The 24,237-nt window shown below is 42.2% G+C and overlaps 1 protein-coding gene across 1 annotated transcript in view; it reads right to left on the bottom strand.

Moving 5' to 3' along the window:
- The window catches only part of FRMD3 (FERM domain containing 3), a 94,092-nt gene extending 74,880 nt beyond the window's left edge, over positions 1–19,212 (bottom strand). Inside the window, exons 1-2 of the mRNA XM_078772602.1 lie at positions 19,134–19,212; positions 12,197–12,246 (exon numbers count right to left, since the gene is read on the bottom strand). Of these exons, the coding sequence (XP_078628728.1) occupies positions 12,197–12,246; positions 19,134–19,212 (129 nt within the window). The remainder of the gene's footprint in view (positions 1–12,196; positions 12,247–19,133) is intronic.
- Positions 19,213–24,237: the final 5,025 nt, after the last annotated feature.

Below are 24,237 nucleotides of genomic sequence, written 5' to 3'. Positions count from 1 at the left end.
TCCAAAGCCAGTCGCTGACTGGGCATCCTCCGTCGTGCGAATTCCTTCCTTGGCACACCTGAGCTCCTCACCACATACAAGGCTTTCATCCGCAGCTCAATGGAATACTGCTCTCCCCTCTGGTCTGGTGCTCCTGCCTCACACCTAGCTCGTCTTCACGCTGTTGAAACCAAAGCATTCAGAATCATTGGAATCTCCCGCGATGAAGCTAACTCCAAGGGCCTCTCACTCACTCACCGCAGGCAGGTTGGTGGTCTTTCCATCTTCTACCGACTCCTCTCTGGCCTTGCTCCCCCAGCTCTCTCTGGGCTCTGTCCCGCAAATATTCCTACAGGTCGCACAAGATCTGCCTGCAACCCTCTTATGGTCAAACTGCCAAAATCAAGACTCTCTGCTCACCTTCACTCCTTCATTCCTCTTTTCTCCCGCCTCTGGAACAAACTCCCTCACTCTCTTCACTCCCACTCCACCCTCCAGGTCTTTAAAACAGCTGTTCACCACCATCTCTTATCTTCCCCCATCCAAAACCTTGATCTTTTCTACCCCCGCTAATTTCACCCCAATTCCACTTTTTTGAAATACCAACTTCTGTCCTGGAAGTCCTTGGTGTCCTTGTGTTTTATACTTCTCCCTCCCCCTTCCCACGCCTCCTCCCCCCAAGCCCTCTCCCTTCCACACATCTCCCTGCTCTCAAATGTTGTGTTTATGTGCTGCCCCTTCTCTCCCCATCTTGTTTTCCGCTCCCTCTTTTTATATATTTTGTTTGTCTGGTTGATTTGTTTGTGAAGTAAATGTTAGCTCTTTCACGAGCCTCGATTCAGTACACAAAAAAAAAAAAAAAAAAAAAAAAAATTGTTTTTAGTTCGTCTACAACTAAGTAGAGATGAGCTGTTGAAGCCATAACAATACGAGTCCTGCTTTCCTTCCGGCAATGGATCCATTCACATTTTTTTCATACTCCAAGGCAGCTCAACGGACTGTTTTCAAACTCAGCATGATTCATGACGTCAATGTGGAAAAACTAATGAAGTATTTTGTATGTCCATCACATATCGTGAGATTCCGTCATCTCACTCGATGTTTTGTCATTTAATTTAAAGGGAAACCCAAACACAATTGTTTTTTTTTCCCTGAAAACCATTGAAAATCATTAATCACAGTCTAATTTGAAGGGAATATTTTTTGAATTATTTTTGCCAATCACCAAGCGTCAAAAAAGCCCTAAAGTGCCGATTTGCGATTTCGTGCTCCGATGCTCCGCCACAGTGGAAGTGGGGTGGAGGGGTGGTGGTGAGGTGAGATCGGTCGCCGGCAGGCCAGCACAGGTGTTTGATTCACCACTCAAATCACCCATGGTCATGTACTGGAAGCTCGGAAGAGATGGTGTTACAGTTTCGAGCTGTTTCTTCCGCTTAATCATGGAGGATAACCACAACATCCAGCCATCTCTGTCGTTTCATAACAGTGCTCTGTAAAATGTTCTGAGCACAAAAGCGAACATTTTTGTAGGCCTGATCCACACTCGCGTATTTTGGACAAACCTCGTCCAATTTCTGGCAACTCTCGGGTCTTTCGGCCATTGGTTAGGTTAGCATTCAGAGAGGGTACAGTCATTTCAGTTCTTTCTGTAGTCCCTTTTAGTTATTATGCCCTTTCAGTCCTTTTAAGTCCCCTTTCAACACTCCCCACCCTTTAAAACCCTATATACCTCTATAGGCTCCTTATCCACTGTAGACCATTCTGACCTTTACAACTTAAGACACTTTTTGACTCTTTGACCCCTTTAGACCCTTACCTCCCCTTGATCTCTTAGAACCTTTAGACTTCAGACCCCTACCCTAACTACTATTGGAACCTACCCTTTGGACCTTTAGACCCCATAGCCTTTAGACCCTTTAAAACCTTAGACATTTAAAGATCCTTTTCAGACCTTTTAAACATTTACACCCTTTCAACCCCTTTCAGACCCGTTAGGCCCCAAGTACTTTTGGAACATACACTTTAGACTTTTATACCTCTCTAAGACACCACAGAACTTTATGACCCATTAAACTCCTATAAGTGACTTTTATGACCCCTTGAACTCTAATAGACCCCTTACACCTGAATACCTTTTGACCTTTAGACTGTTTAGATTATTTAGACCTCTTTAACCCTTTAAGGCCTTTCAACATTTTAGACCTTTATACCTTTTAGACCATATAAACCCTTTATATTCTTCAGACCCTCAGACCGTTTAGACACTAACTCGTATTGGAATGTAGCATTTAGATCCCTTAGACGTCATACAAGCCATTAAACCTCGATATACACTTTAGACCATTTAAGACCTTTTTAGTCCTCTTCCCTTTCATGACCCTTTTACTCCTTTTAAGACATTACATTCCTTTAGCCCCTAACACCATTTAATAATCTTCGACCACTTTAGATTTGTTTTAGACCAATGTTTTGCAATCCATCCAATCCGGATTCCGGTCCAACCACAGTACTGAAACTGCTCTCCTCAAAATCACCAACGACCTTCTCCTCTCCTCTGATGCTGGCAACCTCAACATTCTCATCCTCCTCGACCTCAGCGCTGCCTTTGACACCATCGATCACACCATCCTCCTCACCCGACTTGAAACCACCTTTAACATTACCGGCACTGCCCTCTCTTGGATTAAATCATACCTCTCTGACAGACGTCAGTTCATCTCCATCAATAACTGCAAATCCCCCACTGCTCCCCTCCCCCAAGGTGTCCCCCAAGGTTCAGTTCTTGGCCCCCTCCTCTTTATCCTTTACCTGTCCCCCCTCGGTCACTTAATCCGCCGTCATGGTCTCCAATTCCACTGCTTCGCCGATGACATCCAGCTTTTCATCTCCACCAAGTCCATCTCCACCGCCACCCACTCTATCCTGACAAACTGCATCACTGAAATAAAATCCTGGCTTCAAATCAACTTCCTCAAACTTAACTGTGATAAATCTGAAATAATCATCATTGGCCCAAAAACGCTCACCAAGTCCACCCATAACTTTGCCCTCAACATCGACGGTTTCCCAGTGTCCACCTCCCCTCACATCCGGAATCTTGGCATCATCTTTGACCAAACCCTCTCCTTCGACAAATACACTAAACAGATCACAAAGACAGCCTTCTTCCACCTGAAAAACATCGCCCGTCTCCGTCCATCCCTCTCCTCTGTGGCTGCAGAAACCCTCATCCACGCCTTCATCACTTCCCGTCTGGACTACTGCAATAGCCTCCTTTATGGTTCACCCTCAACAATCACCAATAAACTCCAATACATTCAGAACTCCGCTGCCCGTCTACTCACCCATTCCCGGACCCGTGACCACATCACCCCCGTCCTTTACAAGCTTCACTGGCTCCCCATCTCCCAGAGAATCCAGTACAAAATCCTCCTCTTGACCTACAAAGCCCTCCATAACCTGGCCCCATCCTACCTGGCTGACCTCCTCTCCAGACACACTCCCACCCGCAACCTCCGCTCTGCTGGTACCAACCTCCTGACCCCCCCCATCCGGACCAAATTTAGATCCTGGGGGGACAGGGCCTTCTCCATCGCTGCTCCCACCCTCTGGAACTCGCTACCTCACACCATCAGAGACTCCTCCTCACTCACCACATTCAAAACATCACTCAAGACCCACCTGTTCAACACTGCATTCAACATTTAACCCACAGCATCTAACCCCTGACTATCTCCTCTCCTTCTCCCTCCTTTGTGCTTTGAATATTTCCCTATTGATTCTTCTTTTTTTGCAATTGTCTTTATGTTTTGCTATGCGTTATGTTTTGCACTCTGTCAAAGCGTCTTTGGGCTTCCTGAAAAGCGCTATATAAAATAAATGCATTATTATTATTATTAGATTCTTTATGATCTAAACGGGTTTAACGGTCCTTTCACTGGACAAAAGCTAATGGAACGTTTTTCATAACGGTCAATTCAGGACCAGATTATCCTACATTGTTTTCACCACGCGAATACAATCGGGTTATCAGGCCTTTCAGCCCACATGGGTCCCTAATTTTCCATTGAATAATAAATAAATAAAAACTAGAGCAATGCACTGCGTCACCAATATGCCTCCGCATAGTCCTTGCCCGTGACAACGGGTAGATGCCCTCGTTGACCGTACTAAAAATAAACAAGTTTGATTTAAATCCCTTCAGCTGCTCTCAAGTATCACATTTTTACCAGACATGACAGGTTTCACATCGATCGGTGAAGCAGTTTCGGAGAAGGGATTTTTTTAATATTGGCTTTCAAGCTAATATGGCTGCCAAACCATGTGACATATGTATGCGTAGGGGATCATGTTTGTGAAGTTTCATGTTGATCGTATAAGGTTCGTTTATCTATCCAAGATGGCTGCCAAACCATGTGAACTACAGCATCATCATTTTCAAACTATATGGAGCAATGGTGTTAGATGATATTTGCAAAGTTTCTCATCGATAGGGTAAGCAATTTCTGATATAATTATTTAATATTTTCCTTCAATCTAATATGTCTGCCACATCATGTGACCGATGACATTTTCGTGATCAACTTTTAAACGCCATGCCTAGTCGATGACACATGCAAAGTTTCAAGTCGATCGCTTTGGTGGTTTGGGTGAAGTTATTTTTTTTTTACCCTGCGCTCACGAAGCGAAAAGCGAGGTTAAGCATTCAGTTAAATATGTGCGTGTGCCGTGTGCATTTTAAAAATTCATTTTCTCGACAACCGTTGGTCCGATTGACACGAAATTTTACCATATGAGCGCCTCCGCCTGTAGAAATTTTTTATTCATAATTATGACTTAATAGGTCACGTGGTATGGACGCCATCTTGGAAAAACGTTACACCTCTATATCTCCAAAACCGCTCAATGGAAAAAATGGAAACATGGCTCATTGTCAAGTACTCCCCATGGGGAATAAGATATGTTGATGATGTCATCGTTGCCTTAATTATGACGTCATAATTCGACAAGTACAACGCTTGATCTGATCAGTATGAAAAAAAAATCCTCTGCAATTGTTTGTCCAATTGGCACGAAATTTTCAGAATATGAGCGGCTCCTCCTGTGGAATTTTAAAAATGATAATTATGACGTCATAGGTCATGTGGTACAGGCGCCATCTTGGAAAAATGGAAAAAAAGTTGCACCTCTATATCTCCAAAACCGCTCCATGGAAAAAAAAATTGAAACATGGCTCATTGTCAAGTACTCTGCTTGGGGAATAAGATATGTTAATGATGATGTCATCGGCACCTTAATTATGACGGCATAATTCGACAAGTACAACACTTGATTCAATCAGTATGAATTTTTTTCTCTGCATTTCTTGGTCCGATTGACACGAAATTTTCACCATAGGAGGGCCTCCTCCTGTAGAATATTGTAATGATTATTATGACGTTATAGGTCACGTGGTACAGTCGCCATCTTGGAAAAACCGAACACTATATCTCTAAAACCACTTCATGGAAAAAATTGAGATCTGGCTCATTGCCAACTACTCCCCATGGGGAATAAGATATGTCAATGATGATGTCATCGGTGCCTTCGTTATGACGTCATAATTCAACAAATACAACTGATCCATCCGATCCTTTTTTTTTTTTGAGCAACTGTTGGTCTTATGGACACGAAATTTCACCATAGGAGCGCCTCCTCTTTTGGAATATTTTAATGATAATCATGACGTCATAGGTCATGTGTTACAGGCGCCATATTGGAAAAAACGAAAAACGTTGCACCTCTATATCTCCAAAACCACTCTATGGAAAAATTGAAACGTGGCTCATTGTAAACAACTCCATATGGGGAATATGTGATGTCAACGATGACATCATTGGTGTCATAATTATGACGTCATAATTCGACAGGGACAATGCTTAGTCTGATCAGTTTGAAATTTATTGAGCATGATCTATGCAACAATTATATTAGAGGATATAAATTTATGATGTCATCCCTCACGTGGTCTGGCAGCCATATTGGATCAAAAAAAAAAAAGAAACGTTCAAAAACAGAAGAGTTGGCTCACACCAAGTTGACTGCGCAGGGTAAGTATTCTATGAATACCATCTAGTTTTTTTTAGAGGTTTTAGGTTAAATCCAATATGGCTGCCAAACCATGTGACGTATGATATCATAAATTTAATATTTCCATACAAATCGGCCATAGATTATGTGCATGCAATTTCAAAATTTTAGGATAAGGCATTTGATTAAAACATGTATGGCTGGTATATCACTTCACTGATGATGTCATCATTATCATGCTTTTGTTCCCCATTAGGAGTACTTGACAATGTGCCAAGTTTCAAATTTTCCATTCAGCAGTTTCCAAGAAATATTGTTTTTAATTATTTGCGTTTAATCCAAGATGGCTGCTATACCACGTGACCTATGATGTCACAGTTATCATAAAAATATTCTAAATGGGTGTCGCTCCTACCCTGAAAGTTTTGTCTCAATTGGACAAGTGGTTGCTGAGAAAAATGAAGTTTAGCCCGTATGGACGTATGGATGGACGGATGGATGTATGGACGGACAGACGACCTGGAAACATAATACCTCCGGCCAACTTCAGGGGTGGTGGCATAAATACTGTATAAAAATGAAGAATAAGCTCAGAGAGCAAGTCATATTTTAGCGTGTGGGTTTGCGAAGCAAAGAAGGATGTCTCACTTGCATAATCCAACACGTCACCAGTGACGTCATTTACATCAATTAGTATTGAGCAGAAATTGATTTCGGATAGGAAAAGCCATCTGGACTACAAAGATGTGCATTTTAGATGGAGGTGCAGCAAAGCCTGGATACTCTCAATCCCAAGCCTTGCATCGACAGCAGACACAAGAAGGCCATTGCAGCAGAAGCAGGCTATTTATTACAAGAACCGTGTCCTGGGGATCTCTCTGCATGGCCCATCGAATGAAACAGCTCGCCAGCCAGAAATTGATGTTCTTCACAACATTCCAAAAGACATTGTAAAAAGAATGTGTGAACCGGATGCACGAAAGCATAAACCCCAAATCCATTGTCGCATTTACATTTTCAACGTGTATTGAACATTGTCAGATAATAAGCAAACACTCTCATTTGGCTCGGATCTCCGCATGCTCTACGAGTCTACAGGGTCCATTGCTATGGCGATCTCCATCAATGAGGGAAATTCCTCGTGGATTTTCATCATTTGAATTCCATAATAATTTCCAAGAGATTAGGGCTATAGATTGGTGTCGTGGACCCACTGATTTAATGTGCTTCAAGCTTTGTATAATAGCAATAACTGTCTACTGCAGGATGCTCACCATAGATAAAAATAACAAACTGCTCAAAATTATATATTTTTATCCAGATATTAAAGCTAATGGAGGAGCTGATGGGGGCAATGCCTCCTTCCTTTCCTTTCTCTCCCTAACCCTAACCCTAACCACAACAGCTCGGTAGTGGGGACGTTTGAGTTCGAGTCCCTGGGGACGGAAAAGTCTCCACTACCCTCCTATTTTTCTGAATTATCTTCGTAATTTCCCTTCCTTTTCGAATCTTGTTTTTTATGACGTGTTAGCCTTTCATGATACATTAGCTTCGAAGTTTTTAATATTACAGCGTTGGATCTGACATACAAATATGCTTTTCTCAAACACATACGTGACAATCATGTATGTGATCTGAAATACAATAATAATTTCCATTATTTCTTCTTTTGATGTGAAACAACTCAAAATGAAGGAGGTAGTTTATTTCTTTGTTTGAACATCAACAATGTGTGTAAAAACATTTTTATTGATAGTGAAACACACCTTGACCCCATTACTAGCAGAGATGGGTTATTTGGATAGGACAAAATAACTGCTTATAATGCAATGTCAAGTATATACAATGTCAAGTACAATGTCAATGTATATACAAAGTATATATAATGTCAAGGGTAGTGCTAGAATCTGGAGAGATGAAAGCATACTAAGCGCGTTCATGTTTATGCAAAAGGTATTTTGTTCGATGGTTTGGTAAATTAATTAGATTCTCTCACACTTCGCAATGAATGGGAGAAAGATTAAAAGCAACATTGCTTCATTAGAAAGCTGCAGGATAGCTGAATTTGTGGTCCTGAGGTCCTGGGTTTGATTCATCATAAAGAATGACAATTAATTCATAGACACATTATAATCATGAACAACTCTTTTGAAGAGAAATATGGTTTTTTGTTTTTTTTCACGTGATGTGAAGGACTAAGCTTTGGAAAATTGAACCCAATTATCAAAACAAAAAATGGACATATGCAGTGTGGAACACAAAGCCACTATTGTGGGCTTTATTTTGGCATTCACTACTCTATTACAATCACTCAAACAGTTTTGGGCCAAGTTTGGTTTGTGAACATGTCCGCACACGGAAATCAACATTACGCCATGTTAAAGCACACAGGACAACTGGCATTGTAGCAGATGCAAAAAGGTCAGGGAGAAGGAATTCAGGAAGAACTGAAGAAACAATTGAAAGAGTGAGAGAAGCAGTCTTACAGAGCCCAAATAAGTTGGCAAGAAGGTCTCAAGAAATAGGCCTTAACAGGGAAATATATGCGTGCAATTGTGAAGAAGGATCTTAGTCTCTGTCCCTACAAAATCCAAGTGTCAAAGCAGTTGAAACCAGTGGACAATCCATGATAAAATAAGTCGGTAATCTCTAAGGTAATCTCTTCTGAAACACTAAAAGTAATGGAAAACTTGTTTTTCCACTTTACTTAGATCCGTTTCAACTGAAGTTATCTGACATCAGTCATTTTGAAGAAATTAAGTAGAAATGTCACCAATATTGTCCACACAATGTTCTTTTAAATATCTGGTATCTAGTCAGGTTCACTATGTCAATAAATTATATTTCGTTCAAAATCATGGTAGATGAGCAAACCTATACATTTTTGGAAAGGTTATAGCATAAGGAAACTAAAAATCAATGTTTACATTTGGAGAGATACCTGTATGGCGGCCATTTTGGATTTTCAAAATGGCCACTGTAAAATACATATTTTGTTCTATTTCTGCCTCTAATTACCCTAAAAACTTTTTAAAATATACTAAACCTATATTTTCAGGGACAAGGAATCCAATGAAAGTATCAAATTAGTGCTATGGGGAATGGTAAGACACGAATCAAAGGTTTTGAATTGCAAAATACCGTCTTTATATTCGCGATAAGTTGCATAATCAAATACATGTTATCATTTTGTACAGGCAGTTAATAACATCAAAATGTGTCACAATAATTCATATCACCAAACATACACAGGCAGTCAGCAAAATCATATATACACATGCAGTCAGTATAACTTCACATCTACACAGGCAATCAATGACAAAATATACACAGGCAGTCAATGGCATCAAACATACACGATTACAGAATATGCCATTTAGAGTTCGTCATCACTGTCCTGTGTGTCGTATCCGACAATATAGTCCGCATCGTTTTCACAGTCCGTTCCACACAAGCAAAGGTCGGTCAAATTGATTGGCAAATCGAATTGGTCGAATGGTCGATCGAATCGAATTCGATGAATCGAATCAAATCAAATCGATCGAATTGGTCGAATGGTCGATCGAAACGATTGGTCGAATGGTCGAATTGGTCGATTGGTCGAATTGGTCGAATCGAATTGGTCGGAATTGGCAAATGTAAACATTGATTTTCAGATTTTCCATGTAATAACGTTTCCAAAAATGTATAGGTTTGCTAATCTACCATGATTTTGAACGAAAAAACATAGTGAACCTGACTAATCCCTAAGTTATACTGTTTTTGATATCCCTAAGTTATACTCTTTCTGGTATCCCTAAGTTATACTGTTTCTGGTATCCTTAAGTTATACTGCTTAAATAAAACAATTTATCAACAAAAACAAACGTATTCATGAATTAATTGTCACCCGTATATATTCCCTTACAAGGAACTTCGACACAAGAGGCCATTGGGCCTAGAAAGCCTGCGCTAATATTGCCAACCTATGATTGTTTGTCTGTACTCTATCTCTATCCTTTTAAATGCTGAACATCAAGCATGGAAGCATAGCTCTACCATTTTTAAAGTACGACTAGACCAGGATTCAAACCACCGAACTCCCAGATTCAGAGCAAAAAGCTTTTAGCATTACACCACCGAATCTGGTTAATTTCAACCACAGCAGGTCTTCAGTTTGAAGTGCATACTGGAGTAGAGTCGACACTGGGGCCATCTTTTCTTTTTATTTAACCTAAAAGTAGCATACAAGACTCATTGCTTCGCTGACGGAAATACCAATCTTCGCGTAATTGCCAAAGAAAAAAAAAACTGTTGCTGTTCCTTGTATGTTCCTTTCATGTCCATCAGGCTTTATTGTAAAGGGTTCCCACTGACATAGCATTATAAAAATGGTGCCGTTGGAACCGCTACATTAAGCTCCATGTCCTGCTAAAGGGCTTATTTTGATTAAACGGACACGTTTTACAACTTTGATAAATTTTTCACATGCAGCAAACCGCATCATTGTATCGCATTTCACATTTTTCATATTGCAGTTTGAATTTGGAATGGTAATTTGTAGACACAAGATAAATGGCCCATTTATTCCTTTCCCCTCCAAAATTTATTTATTATTTTCATACTCTCCCCACACTTTCCAGCATTACTCCTTTTCACTCCCCTTTTCGAATTATATCATATTATCCTCAATTTCGCCTCTTCCTTTATGCAAACATAATACATACATTGCCTATTCAGCCGCTCGTCACAACTCCAATGAGGGACTTTCAAAATGACATATGGATGCTAAACGAGGCATTCTGCACATGTGCTGTGTGGGTGTGTGTTTGTGTGTTTTCCCTGATCGGGTTCGGCTCACTTTTAACTTGCCATTGCTGGCGTGATATGTGTAATTCAAATCGTTTTTAAGATAATTTTTCAGCATTTAGACGATAGAGTGACAATTTCATCATGGTTAACCATAATTATTGTTCCGTTTCTGAATGCATAATAGACTCACGGAAATATAGGAGAATTATCCGTGGATGATAGGAGTCTTGTTCCTATCATTTCCAGTTAATACTCACACAATTATCTGGAGGTGGCCATGGTTATAACACACATGCACACACAAACGGACGCTTCTCCTTTCACCAGTAGATGCAAAAATCTAGTATAATTTCTTTTGTGGCCCTGCAACCAGACAATTTTTTTTAATGGCACTTTTAAAAAGTTGCCCATATAACGTCCACTCCCACCCACCCCCTCCGCACAAACATGATGAATAGTAAATATCATTTTAAACCTACCCTATGCATCAACAAGGCCCAGATATGACCTTCCCATTGGTGTTAAGAAATACGATGGTTTTGGTACAATGTGCCCGTCTATGAACCTTCATTCTTTCATGACCGATATAGTTGGAAGTTTTAGTAAATTATGTAAAAGTAAAGTAATTTTAGAAAAAACTTTAAATGTTTTTAGTAAAAACTAATTTTAGTAAAGGTAGTAAATTATGAAGAGTGTCGAGCACGTGTCCGATCTGTCAAGACCTTTTCCAACCCACCCCAGTGTCTGTGTCTCAGCCCTGTCTTTCCCCCATCCATAAATTGGTGAGGCTTCCCCGACATTTATCTATCCTTATATGGAGTTTCTTCTCTAGTTAACTGCAAATCAGTGCGGGCCACGAGCATGAATCGTGGGCTAAGAGCAAGAACATGAGATGCTTCAGAAACATCCCATATTTGGACATCTTTCAGGCTCAAGACCATCAGACAGGTTGGTAGGCACTTCCATAGATCATTATCTGTCCGTGGTGTGGGGTTTTTCGTCATTGCCAGCCAATGGGCACACACCATCAATTATCATCTATCAGGCTGCATCGGCTAATTAGCACGTACCATGGACGATTCAATGGGAATGATAAAAAGCACACATCGCATACGCAGTTGTTGATTATTGGTTGAAGGTTCTTCACTTCTGGGTTGGTGCTTCATGGTGTTTCTGCCCTGCTCGTTCTTCCTCTGTCCCAGGACCCCTGGTTGTTTGGTGGCTCACTGGGGTTCGGTGTTGGAGAATCTTAGAGGTTTGGGTTCATGGTGCGTTTGAACGTGATTGGACCAGCACATAAAGTGGCGCAAGGACATCCCCGCACCAGTTCGCTGTGTACCCGGATAAAGGCTCACACCGCATGCGCAAGCATTGCCACAGGATTCTCTGTCTCGTCAGCTCCATTATCTGTTCCACAAATGAAAGAGATAAGGCATATATGTTAAGGCCGTCATGATTCCAGGATGCGTTGGATTAATTTATTGTTACCATTCGTGATATCCGCTGTGCAGCCATGTTCTTCTTCCACCTCCCTTTTCTCTCTACATTCAACTACCATTTTGATGAAACATTGTGTGGTCGTCGGGAGTGACTCCATGGCGTTTCGCAAAATTGGCTTATTAACCCATAATGCAGGCAAATTGGGCTTGCACTAAAGCACAACAAAAGTGGAACACTGACAAAGCAGTGCTCAGCTCTTCCTTTTAGCAGACTTGCTGCGCTCGTGTATTCTAAGATGTCAGTACATGTTAGATTAAACCAACGGACGCAGAGATCTTTTCGGTCCAATGCTTTACCGGTCGGATGGCGAGACAGTCATTGAAGACCATGCGACCATTATAATATACGTATACAGTACAGTATGGTCGTTTTCTTGCCTGATGTAAGCTCTGCCCCTCTCCTCAGCAAGAGGGAATGGGAGGTTCTGCTCCTTTCAGGAAGAGGGTGTGGTGCATGAGCATATTTCAGGCAAATGCGCAAACGCAGTCCAAGATGCCACCAAAATCCACCAAATTGTGAATATGTCTTTTAAGTACGTAGTTGTCATAGTACAAGGTACATAGTTATTGCTGTGAATGCGCTCTTGCCATAAACTTATATAGCTACGAGTATGTCCCACTTGTAAGGTGGATAAACAGCTAGTACGTACATACATACTGATACATCTATATTAATAAGAGAGCCCTTTGTCTGACTGTCTGTGTTTTGGCATTTTTCTCAGATGGCTGAACGGATCTTCGTCAAACTTGCAAAGGTTCATCAATGAGTGTCAGGGAGTGCTTTGGGCAAAATATTTTTTGAATATTTGGGGGAAAAAAAGTTTGATTTTTTTTTTGTATTTTAAAAAATCGCTCTATGGTGCCTGAGCCTTTGTAGCTATGTGAAATCAACATCATCATAGTCATCTTACAGCCGTTTCCATGCTTGCATGTGTAGGCCGGTAATATTAAAAGGTAATAAACATTTTAATATTGCCAGAAAGGCAATATTAAATTATTCCTGGTGTGTGTGTGTGTGTGTGTGTGTGTGTACGTGTGTGTGTGTGTGTGTGTACGTGTGTGTGTGTGTGTGTATATATATGTGCATATACAGTGTGATTGAAAAGTAACTCCCTATTTTAAAATACTTATAATTTATTTCTTAACTATAATTTTTACAAGAAATGGATATAAGAAGAAAGCGTATAGCATGAAGTTGTATTTAAAATTCGATATGGGCACCAGAATTCGCCACCAGCTTCTCAAGCCGCCCGGGAACCGCGTCAACTGATTTCACCAGGAACTCTTGTGGGATGGAAGACATAACTTCTCGTATTCGCCCTTCAAGTTCTTCCAAAGTCGTTGGTTTGGTACAGTAGACTTGCTCTTTTACCCAACCCCAAAGAAAAAAGTCACATGGTGTTAAGTCAGGGCTCCTGGCTGGCGACTCATACGGACCACGACGACCCATCCATCTCCCAGGGAAGTGGGTATTCAGCCATTCACGAACAACAATAGCAAAATGTGGAGGAGCGCCATCTTGCATGAAAATCAAATCTTCAACATTCTCCGAAGCACTGATAAGTGGCCAGATTTCGTCTTGCAGCATGGTGAGGTACCTTTTGGCATTCATGGTATCGCGAAGAATGAAGGGACCTACAATCCTTTCCGAAGTCATTCCACACCACACCGTTACCTTGGGCCGATATTGCGTTTTTTCTGAAATAACACGAGGATCTTCTCCTGCCCAGTAATAGCAGTTGTGACGGTTCACAAACCCACTGATGTGAAATACCGCTTCATCAGACCAGAGGATATTTTTAAAGAGATCAGACCAATCTTCATACCACTAGCTGGGTACGCTCCTGCAGGGTAAGACGTCCAGCCATGTTTGTAGGGCTTCCGAATTTCAAACAAAAAATAATCTGAAAAAAAACCAACACAGATTAAATTCTCATACATTAAGGAACAAACACTAAAAACTTGAGAAAAATATTACAATAAATAAATAATTTCTAAATATTTTAAAATAGGGAGTTACTTTTCAATCACCCTGTATATGTGTATATAGCATGTGTGTGTGTGTGTGTGTGTGTGTGTGTGTGTGTGTGTGTGTGTGTGTGTGTGTGTGTGTGTGTGTGTGTGTGTGTGTGTGTGTGTGTGTGTGTGAATGAAAGAGGGATAGAATTGTAAGGAACCGAAATGAAAAAACGAGATGTGTGTGTGTGTGTGTGTGTGTGTGTGTGTGTGTGTGTGTGTGTGTGTGTGTGTGTGTGTGTGTAAGAGAGAATTGTGAGGAACAGAAATGAAAAAACGAGATGTGTGTGTGTCGTTGGTTGTTATCTCCATTTGCACGATTCAGGAGGTGGAACGGAGTCCTTCCAGGACCCAAAGTATCCATCTCCTCTTCGGTAAGAGATCACAGTTCAAGCTGTTCAACTTTTTCAGAGTTTTGTTCCAAGTTCTGTTTTCAGGATCGTCACCGAACCCCGGCGGATTGCCTCCATTTGTAGTTCATTTGTGGTAATATTCCCGTGGATGGATTTCAAAATCTCAGTGATGTTCTTCTTCATCATTCCTTATGCTCCAATTATCACTGGTACAATGTCGAAGCTCTTCAGCTTCCAAGATCTCTTGACCTCATTTTTGAGGTCCTGGTATTTGGTCATTTTCTTGATTTCTGCATTGTTTAGTCCAAAATCAAGACTCTCTGCTCACCTTTACTCTTTCATTCCTCTTTTCTCTCACCTCTGGAACAAACTCCCACACTCTCTTCAATCCCACTCCTCCCTCCAGGTCTTTAAAACAGCTGTCCACCACCATCTCTTATCTTCCCCCATCCAAAACCTTGATCTTTTCTTCCCCCATTAATTCACCCCAGATCCACTTTTTTGAAATGCCGACTTCTTTCCTGGAAGTCCTAGCAGTGTCCACGTGTTGTTGTTTTATTACCTCTCCCACCCACCCCCCCTTCCCATGCCTCTTCGCCCCCAAGCCCTCTCCCTCCCACAGATCTCCCGATGTCCCTGCTCTCCATATTGTTCTCTCACTCCCTTTATCATATGTTTTATGTTTTATGTGTCAGTTTCTCTTTTTGTGATCAATGTTAACTCTTACACGAAACTCGATCTTGTATACAAAAAAAAAAAAATCTGCTTCCACTCCTGCCTAGCATTCATTGTACGCTCACGTACAGATTGTTCACACCTCCAGTGGTGCCACATCTGCAGGTGCTTTTTTGTGTCCACACAGCGTGATGGCCGTGATCTAAATCAACCAGCCGTGGCATTTACCATTCAATAAAAAGGACACTCAAGGGAGAAATCGTTGCATGTGATGGAGAACCAATTCAGTTTGCCAACATTGTTGCTTTTATAGCTACTTCTGGGTTCATTGCCTTGCTTCCAGAAAATGGTGCCTTGAGGCAAGCTTTATGTGAAATTGATATTTCAAACTTTTTCTCCTTGTAGCTGGACATTGTTGAGAGGAGGGGCAGAGGAGGAAAAAAAAAATCGACCGAGGGTGTAAGACTCCAGATCAGGTTAAAGAAAAGCAACAGCCTTTGAAAGATGTAGATAAATTACTTATCGTACAATCTCTCATCCACACTAAAAGGTCATGTTTCCTGCCAAATCCGAATATCTTTGGAAATGTACCTCCAACAATGCATGGATATATAAAGATTCTTCGATGAGAAACATATTTGTATCATCACATGAGGAACTAAGAAGATGGACGAAGAAAGCGAGTGCTATCTCCACAATTTCACATATTTAGAGGACAATGCTGCCCCAGGTGTCAGCTGGGATGAGTAAGGCATCCAGTAAGCAGAAGGTAAGCATGCATGGTATATGAAGTCAGCACCAGGTAGGACATGAGCAAACAGAAAAGAACCTGCATTGAGCTTTGACATATTAGAATGTCGATGTGAAGCACCCATGCGCGTAGTCATTGCAATGCAAAAGGTCCATCGGCGAGGTCCAAGTGCATCTCAACCAAACCATGTCAAGACACATGCTTGTCTCAGAAACAGATGGGATGAATCTCGAGGTAATCTTTACAGAGAATCAGACGCAATGAATGTGACACCTATATTGGAAAGACTAAATGTCAAGAGTCTCTATGCTACGGCCTGTTCTGTCTGCACAATGGACATTGAAGATAATGCTGCATCTTTTGAATGTCGGATGGACCTTGACCGCCATCTTGCCTCATTCAAACTTACACATTCTAATTGTTGTGTTGATCCTTAGAGGTGGCCATGAATTGTGAGCATCTTGTACCTCAGGTCAGAGAGGTGTATTTGGAAGTACTGTGCAGGTTGTTTGAGACAAAGAATGCTTTTAATTAACAACACTTGCTCTATTCATTTCATCACTATGCTGATGCTAGGCCGGATATCGACAGGCCTGTAACTGAATATAGACGTATATACCAGAAAGTGGACTACACAGAAGGGTCGAGAATAATCTATCAATTAGGCCATTTACATATTACTAGGGCATGCCCGTACTATATATAAGCTAGGACGTGCCCGTACGTGGGTGCCCGTTCCTTGCCAAAAAAAAAAAAAAAAAAAAATTTGTGTAGGGGTGTGTGTGTGTAAACATCCTAGGGCGTGCCCGTACGTGGGTGCAAAAAAACATGCGTGCAAACAACAACAACAAAAAAAAACTTTGAAACCACGTGGCAGTAACGACCACAGAACCCCCCCCCCCCCCCCTCTATTTACATGAATGGTTTGGTCCATTCGCAACGACCACAGAACCCCCCCCCCCCCTCTATTTACATGCAATGGTTTGGTCCATTCGCAACGCCAAAGCGAACGGCGAACGGCTAAATCGCCATAGCTCGGTAAGTACTTGTCCGATTAATTTCAAACCTTGAAAAGGCACATCCTCGGGTCCCCAGCAATATACCTGGCAAGTTTAAAGTATATCGGACCCGTGGTTGTCGAGAAACAGCGGTCACAGACAAACAAACGTACAAACGTACAAACGTACAAACGTACAGAGATTACTGGAATTATAGATAGATGTATGCAAAACAGTAAAACAAAAAATACCATTCCTGCTACCAGTATGTAAATAGCACAAAAGTACCCATGTTATAATATATAGAGAGTACGAGTATTGTAATCTAGTGAGTGTGCACATCTCATTACATCAATATGAATAGTTGATTTATTCATCCAGAATAGACATCAAAGCACCATGTTTGCCAGGGTGCCCTTTAAAAGGGGTCTGCAGACACCAATTACCGATTTACATCCGGTTTTCAAATGGAATACTACACTTTAATTAAATAAACATGCCTTGTGTTCCACGCTTATTAAATTTTATAACTTTTTTTACATGCCAGGCAAATTAGTGTCTTACAACTAAATTGCCCTACAAATAATTAAGCCTCATTACAACAATAATTGTGGATCACTGGAATCCGCAGGCAAATTCTCTAAATCATGACATGACATTTTCTAACATTTGCTGAAAAATCTTACAGCAAGGAAGGGAAACTTTGAATAAGACAAATACATCAGCGAAGCAACAGGCAGGAACTGTTGGCTGTTGCCGTGCTGCGGGCCACTTTGTGCAGAACAACAAGCATTCTGAGTATTGCGCTGCAATACACGTCCCCTACCGGCAGTCTGTCGTCCGGAAAACTGTTGGGGAAATCACCAAAGTTCAAAGTGCCATAACTTTGTCAAAAATGATCGAAACGTCGTGAAGTTCGAACGCGATCTGTAACTTATCTTGAGGAAACCATGCACCAAGTTCGAAATCATTAGCATTAAGAGTTTAGAAAAAAAAGTCCAGAAAACTGTTCTTTGCGTGACGAACTGACATACGGAGGGACGGAGTGCAAACCTATAGTCCCCTCCGGTGTACACCGGTAGGGGACTAATAACATCGGATATCTTACGAGAATGCAAACTGCCCTCGGGGCATATGACAAACAAAGCCACAATCATCCACCGAGCAATAATAGATGTGAGGGCACTTCGTAAACGAATGAAATATTCCCATATGCTGGTCTAGTTTATCATTATCTATCGATTCAATACAGACACAGTGAACCAATATAGCAATTTTTGGCAAAGACGATAACTAAGTGGTCCGTCAATGAAGCGACAGGTAGGCTCTGATAGCATCTTCTTCTTCTTACTATAATTCACCAAATGTCTGTCCGTCCGTTCGAAGGTACAGCAAAAACGGCTCAACCGATCGCAACGATATTTTGGGTGGGTATTCCTGGGACCCCTTGGAGTAAAATAGGCTATATCGTATATTGTTTTTCAAAACACGATGGAATAATATTTACCGATATTAACAGTGATGTGGCTTTTGTTGAAATTATACGTACCAGGAGAGAGTAGATCGACTCCTGACGAACTCTTCCTTTATAAACGTGTGGCTCCGAAAACAAAAGACAAAACGAAAGAAACACGTCAGCGTGTGCAAAGCAACTGAGAAACAGGTGTAGCGGCTGCTTCCGTGTTACAGATTCGGCGCGCACTCTTCACACATAAACGTGCGACTGAGAAAGACGTGTAGCGGCTGCTTCCGTTTTGCAGAATTCAATCTTTTTTCAAAATAGGCGCCATGTACTGTTTAGAGTTTGATGATATGCATGTGATATGATTCAACGAATGTTTATATGAATCGTTTAAAATAAAAAAAAGCCTTCAATTTCTGATATTTTGCCTTTTAATTTGGGCCTCCCAATTGAAACCCTGCCCTTAGGGCAGGTACCGTTGCTAGTTCAGTAGAATTTGGCAGAGTGCCGAGAGCCTGCTGTTAGCCTTGACTTGTTTACTGGATGCCAAAGCCTTGTACTCGTCTTGAAGGTACTGCCCTTGAACTATCTTGACAATAAGCCCAGGTGAAGTTTGCATCTCTGTCAGACTAATATCGCTTCGAGCTGTGTGGGGAGCAGGTTCCGGCTTGCCATCAGACCGCAAATACTGCACGAATCACGAGAGCCATGAGATGCACACTTGTAGCTTGGACCATGATGAGAATCTCCTCAGCAGCTCATCTAAAGGGGAGCCAGTAACCACAGTCATCACATAATCATCATCTCGGGACTTTATGACTTCCACGTCATCTTCTGCTACCTTGTTTACTTTCTGATGAGCCCAGAGGTCTTCTGACTGCCATAAGAACTTTAGTAAGGTCCACGGGCGACATTCCGGCTGGAAGGCTTGTATTGGTAGACCCCTTGATCCATCGTCTGCAGGGTTCAGGGGCCCTGGCACATGATGCCATTGATTTGGCATGGTGTGCTCGTGAATCTCCTGAGCCTAGTCGCTACGAAACTGTGAAATCGCCTTGTTTCATTCTGTATGTACTGGATGACAGTTATGGGGTCTTTCCAAAACGTGCTGGACTCTATGGACCAGTCTAGTTCGGCTTTCACCATGTTGGAGAGATGAACGGCCATGAGGCTGCCCATGAGAGGTGCGTGACGACATTTCCCCATGACGAAGGAACAGTGGATTGAACCATCTTTGTTGATCATTCTTAAGTAGGCCAAGGCTGAGTATGCAAAGTTGCTTGCATCACCAAACATACAGTCACGTGAAAAAGTAAGTACACCCCATGTAAGGTTTTGACTTTTTCAACATATTTCAACATAGAGCTATTTGATCTTCATTTCAACAATATTGATAGATAAAGGTGATATAATATAACAAATATCATGAAACATTTACATTTTGTAGTCCATTGTATAATTTAAATAAACATAAATGCAAATTTCGCATGTGGAAAAAGTAAGTACACCCCTACATTTATCACTACTTCATATACCTAAAATTAGAATCAGGTGCACCAGCTCAGGTGCAAATGATTAGAACATCGTTAGAGAGAATCTTGGAGGAACCTGTCTGATTTAAACGTCAGACATTTAGTTTGGTTTGCTCTTTGTTATGGACATCTCTCTGACCATTCTCAGGGAGCCTCCTCAGCGTCGACAAGTCTGACATTTCACTCAGGCCAACTGGCTCGGTCGTCAAGCAGCCATCAATCATCTGGACTGGTCTCCCATCTCCAGAACCTCTGACATCAACTCATCCTGGGAATTCTTCCAGAGTAAATTGCTCTCTCTCATGCACAGATTTATCCCATCTCATCTTCAGTTGTCATACCCTTCCTCCCATCCATGGTACACAGAATCTTGTGGTGAGGCTGTTGCCCAGAAACAACTTGCCTTAGTCTCCTGGAAAGCAAATCCAACGGAAGGAAATCTCATTTCCTTTCACAAAGCCCGAAACAAGTGTGTGTCCACCCTCAGGAAACCCAGGAAACAATATCTCTCCGTTCTCAAGACCGAACTCTCTTATCTGTCTCCCTCTTCCAAATCCTGGTGGCATCTGGTCAAATCTGTTTCTGTTGTTTGTTCCCCCTCCATCCCCTCCCTTACCTCAAACGGCTACACAGCTGACTCCGCACATGAAACAGCTGAATGCCTCAAATCTGTGTTTGCCTCTAAATCTTGTGTCACAAACCCATCCCTATCTGTACCCACCGTACCCAGTCGTACCCAGCTGCTCCTGGACTCTGTGTACTTTCCTCCTGACAAGGTGGAAAAGTTTCTGTCAACCGTCGACTCTGATTCTGCAACTGGACCTGACGGCATCAGCCCACGGGTCCTAAAATCCTGTTCTTCCGCTCTTTCACTCCCTCTCTCTGTTCTCTTCACCCTCTCTTTTGCTCAAGGTCAACTGCCATCTGCTTGGAAATCAGCCAACATCACCGCTTTACGCAAAAAAGGTGCAAAAACAGATCCTAGTAACTACAGACCAATCAGCCTTCTCCCAATCATCAGCAAAGTCATGGAATCCATCATTGCTTCAGATATGAAATCTTTCCTCTTCTCCAATGACTTGATCTCTGATCATCAATTTGGTTTCAGACCAGGTCACTCTACTCTGGACATGGTGCTTCTGCTGTCTCAACAATGGATGGAGGTCCTCAATGCCAAACAGGAAATTAGAGCTGTCTCCCTCAATATATCACGTGCCTTCGATATGGGCTGGCACCCCGCTCTGCTCACCAAACTCTCCTCCTTTGGTATCCATGGAAATCTCCACGCATGGCTGGAGGACTTCCTCTCTAGTCGTAGTCAACGTGTGGCCCTGAATGGGTTTCTCTCATCTCCTCTTCCTGTTCAGGCTGGAGTTCCCCAAGGCAGTGTTCTGGGCCCTGTGCTTTTTCTGGTCTTCATCAATGATCTCTCCGACTCTCTTGAGAAAATCCTCTCTATCTCTTTGCTGATGACTCCACTCTCTGCCGCTCCATTCCTCATCCCTCAGATCGGCAGTCTGCAGCCTCCTCACTCTCTCCAGACCTGGACAAAATCACTGACTGGGCAAACAAGTGGAACATGTCTTTCAATCCTGACAAATCCCACTCTCTTACGATTTCTCTCGGAAAAGACCGACTGGACAACCCTCCCATCCACTTTCTGAATAATCCTCTCCAAGAAGTTCTGTCACTAAAGCTTTTGGGTCTCACTATCTGCCATGACCTTTCCTGGGAAAACCACATTTCAAATCTGGCCTCCAAAGCCAGTCGCCGACTTGGCATCCTCCATCGTGCGAAGTCCTTCCTTGGCACACCTGAGCTCCTCACCACATACAAGGCTTTCATCTGCAGCTCAATGGAATACTGCTCTCCCCTCTGGGCTGGTGCTCCTGCCTCACACCTAGCTCGTCTTCACGCTGTTGAAACCAAAGCGTTCAGAATCATTGGAATCTCCCATGATGAAGCTACCTCCGTGGGCCTTTCACTTACTCACCACAGGCAGGTTGGTGGTCTTTCTGTCTTCTACCGACTCCTCTCCGGCCTTGCTCCTCCAGCTCTCTCTGGGCTCTGTCCCCCAAATATTCCTAAAGGTCGCACAAGATCTGCCTGCAACCCTCTTATGGTTAAACTGCCAAAATCAAGACTCTCTGCTCACCTTCACGCTTTCATTCCTCTTTTCTACCACCTCTGGAACAAACTCCCCACGCCCTTCAATCCCACTCCTCCCTCCATGTCTTTAAAACAGCTGTTCAGCACCATCTCTTGTCTTCCCCCTTCCAAAACCTTGATCTGTTCTACCCTCGCTAATTTCACCCCAAATCCACGTTTTTGAAATACCAACTTCTTTCCTGGAAGTCCTTGGTGTCCTTGTGTTTATACTTCCCCCCCCCCCCCTTCCCACACCGCCTCCCCCCAAGCCCTCTCCCTCCCACACATTCCCAATGTCCCTCACAAATGTTATGTTTATGTGCTTCCCCTTCTCTCCCCATTTTGTCTACCGCTCCCCTTTTTATACACTTTGTTTGTTTGTCTGTTTGATTTGCTTGTGTGATAAACATTACCTCTTTCACGAGCCTCGATTATGTATACGAAAAAAAAGAAAAGAAAAGTGTGCGGCGTCACCATGCCGAGATCAAAAGAGCTCTTTGAGGCCTTCAGAAAGAAGGTTATAGATGCCGACGAGTCTGGGAAGGGATTTAAAAAGATCTCCAAACAATTAGAAATCAATCATTCGACTGTCCGGAAGATCATCTACAAGTGGAGAAGATTCCAAACAACTGCCTAATTGTTCAGGCCAGGCCGCCCCAGCAAGTTCTGCCTGAGAGCAGACCGCAAGATGCTGAAAGAAGTCTCTAAGAACCCCAGAATGTCATCACGGGACCTACAGGTAGCTCTTGCCACTGTTGATGTCAAAGTGCACGAGTCTACCATATGAAAGAGGCTGCACAAATTTGATCTACATGGGATGTGTGCCAGGAGGAAACCTTTGCTGTCCAGAAAGAACATCAGGGCAAGACTAAAGTTTGCCAATAAACACCTAGGCAAAGACCAGCACTTCTGAAGCAATGTGCTTTGGACAGATGAGTCAAAGGTAGAGCTATTTGGCCACAGTACCAGAAGACATGTTTGGCGAAAACCAAAGACAGCATTTGATCACAAGAACCTGATACCAACTGTAAAGCATGGTGGTGGAAATATTATGGTTTGGGGCAGCTTTGCTGCATCAGGGCCTGGGCAGCTCACCATCATCGAATCCAATATGAATTCTTCATTGTACCAGAGGGTGCTTGAGGATAATGTGAGGCCATCTGACGGAAAGTTGAAGCTCAACCGAAGGTGGACCTTGCAACATGACAATGACCCTAAACGTACCAGTAAATCCACCAAGGAATGGCTGAAAAGAAAGAAATGGAGGGTTCTGGAATGGCCAAGTCAAAGCCCGGATCCAAAATTCCATCGAGATGTTGTGGGGGGATTTGAAACGAGCTGTGCATGCAAGAAAGCCCTCAAACATCGCACAGCTGAAATAATTCTGCACGGAGGAACGGGCAAAAATTTCTCCCAGTCGATGTCAGAGACTGGTAGACAGTTATAAGAAATGCCTACTTGAGGTTGTTTCTGCCAAAGGGGACAATACCACCTATTAGAGCCAAGGGTGTACTTACTTTTTCCACATGCGAAATTTGCATTTATGTTTATTTAAATTATACAATGCACTACAAAATGTAAATGTTTCATGATATTTGTTATATTATATCACCTTTATCTATCAATATTGTTGAAATGAAGATCAAATAGCTGTATGTTGAAATATGTTGAAAAAGTCAAAACTTTACATGGGGTGTACTTACTTTTTCACGTGACTGTATGCATCTGGATTATGCACTCATCCATGTTTGGATCTCTGTAGCATCGTGGGATATGGATGTCTGTGAGGTGTGGAAGGGACTGGATCCACCACTGCCAAATTGAAAGTTGATGTGTGTGGGATTGGCTCATTCCGTTGGAGGTATTATTGCCTATAGAACCTCTCGTCGGTTACTAAGAAACTTCGTCAGGTGGAAACCCCCTTCTCGGAGCAAGTCGATCAATTTAAGGGCCAATTCAATGCT

Source organism: Myxine glutinosa, chromosome 2 (assembly GCF_964187855.1).
Source record: "Myxine glutinosa chromosome 2, kmMyxGlut1.1, whole genome shotgun sequence".
Taxonomy (NCBI): Eukaryota; Metazoa; Chordata; class Myxini; order Myxiniformes; family Myxinidae; genus Myxine; species Myxine glutinosa.
Note: the sequence above shows the minus strand (reverse complement) of the source record. Positions and strands in the feature narration are given on the sequence as shown.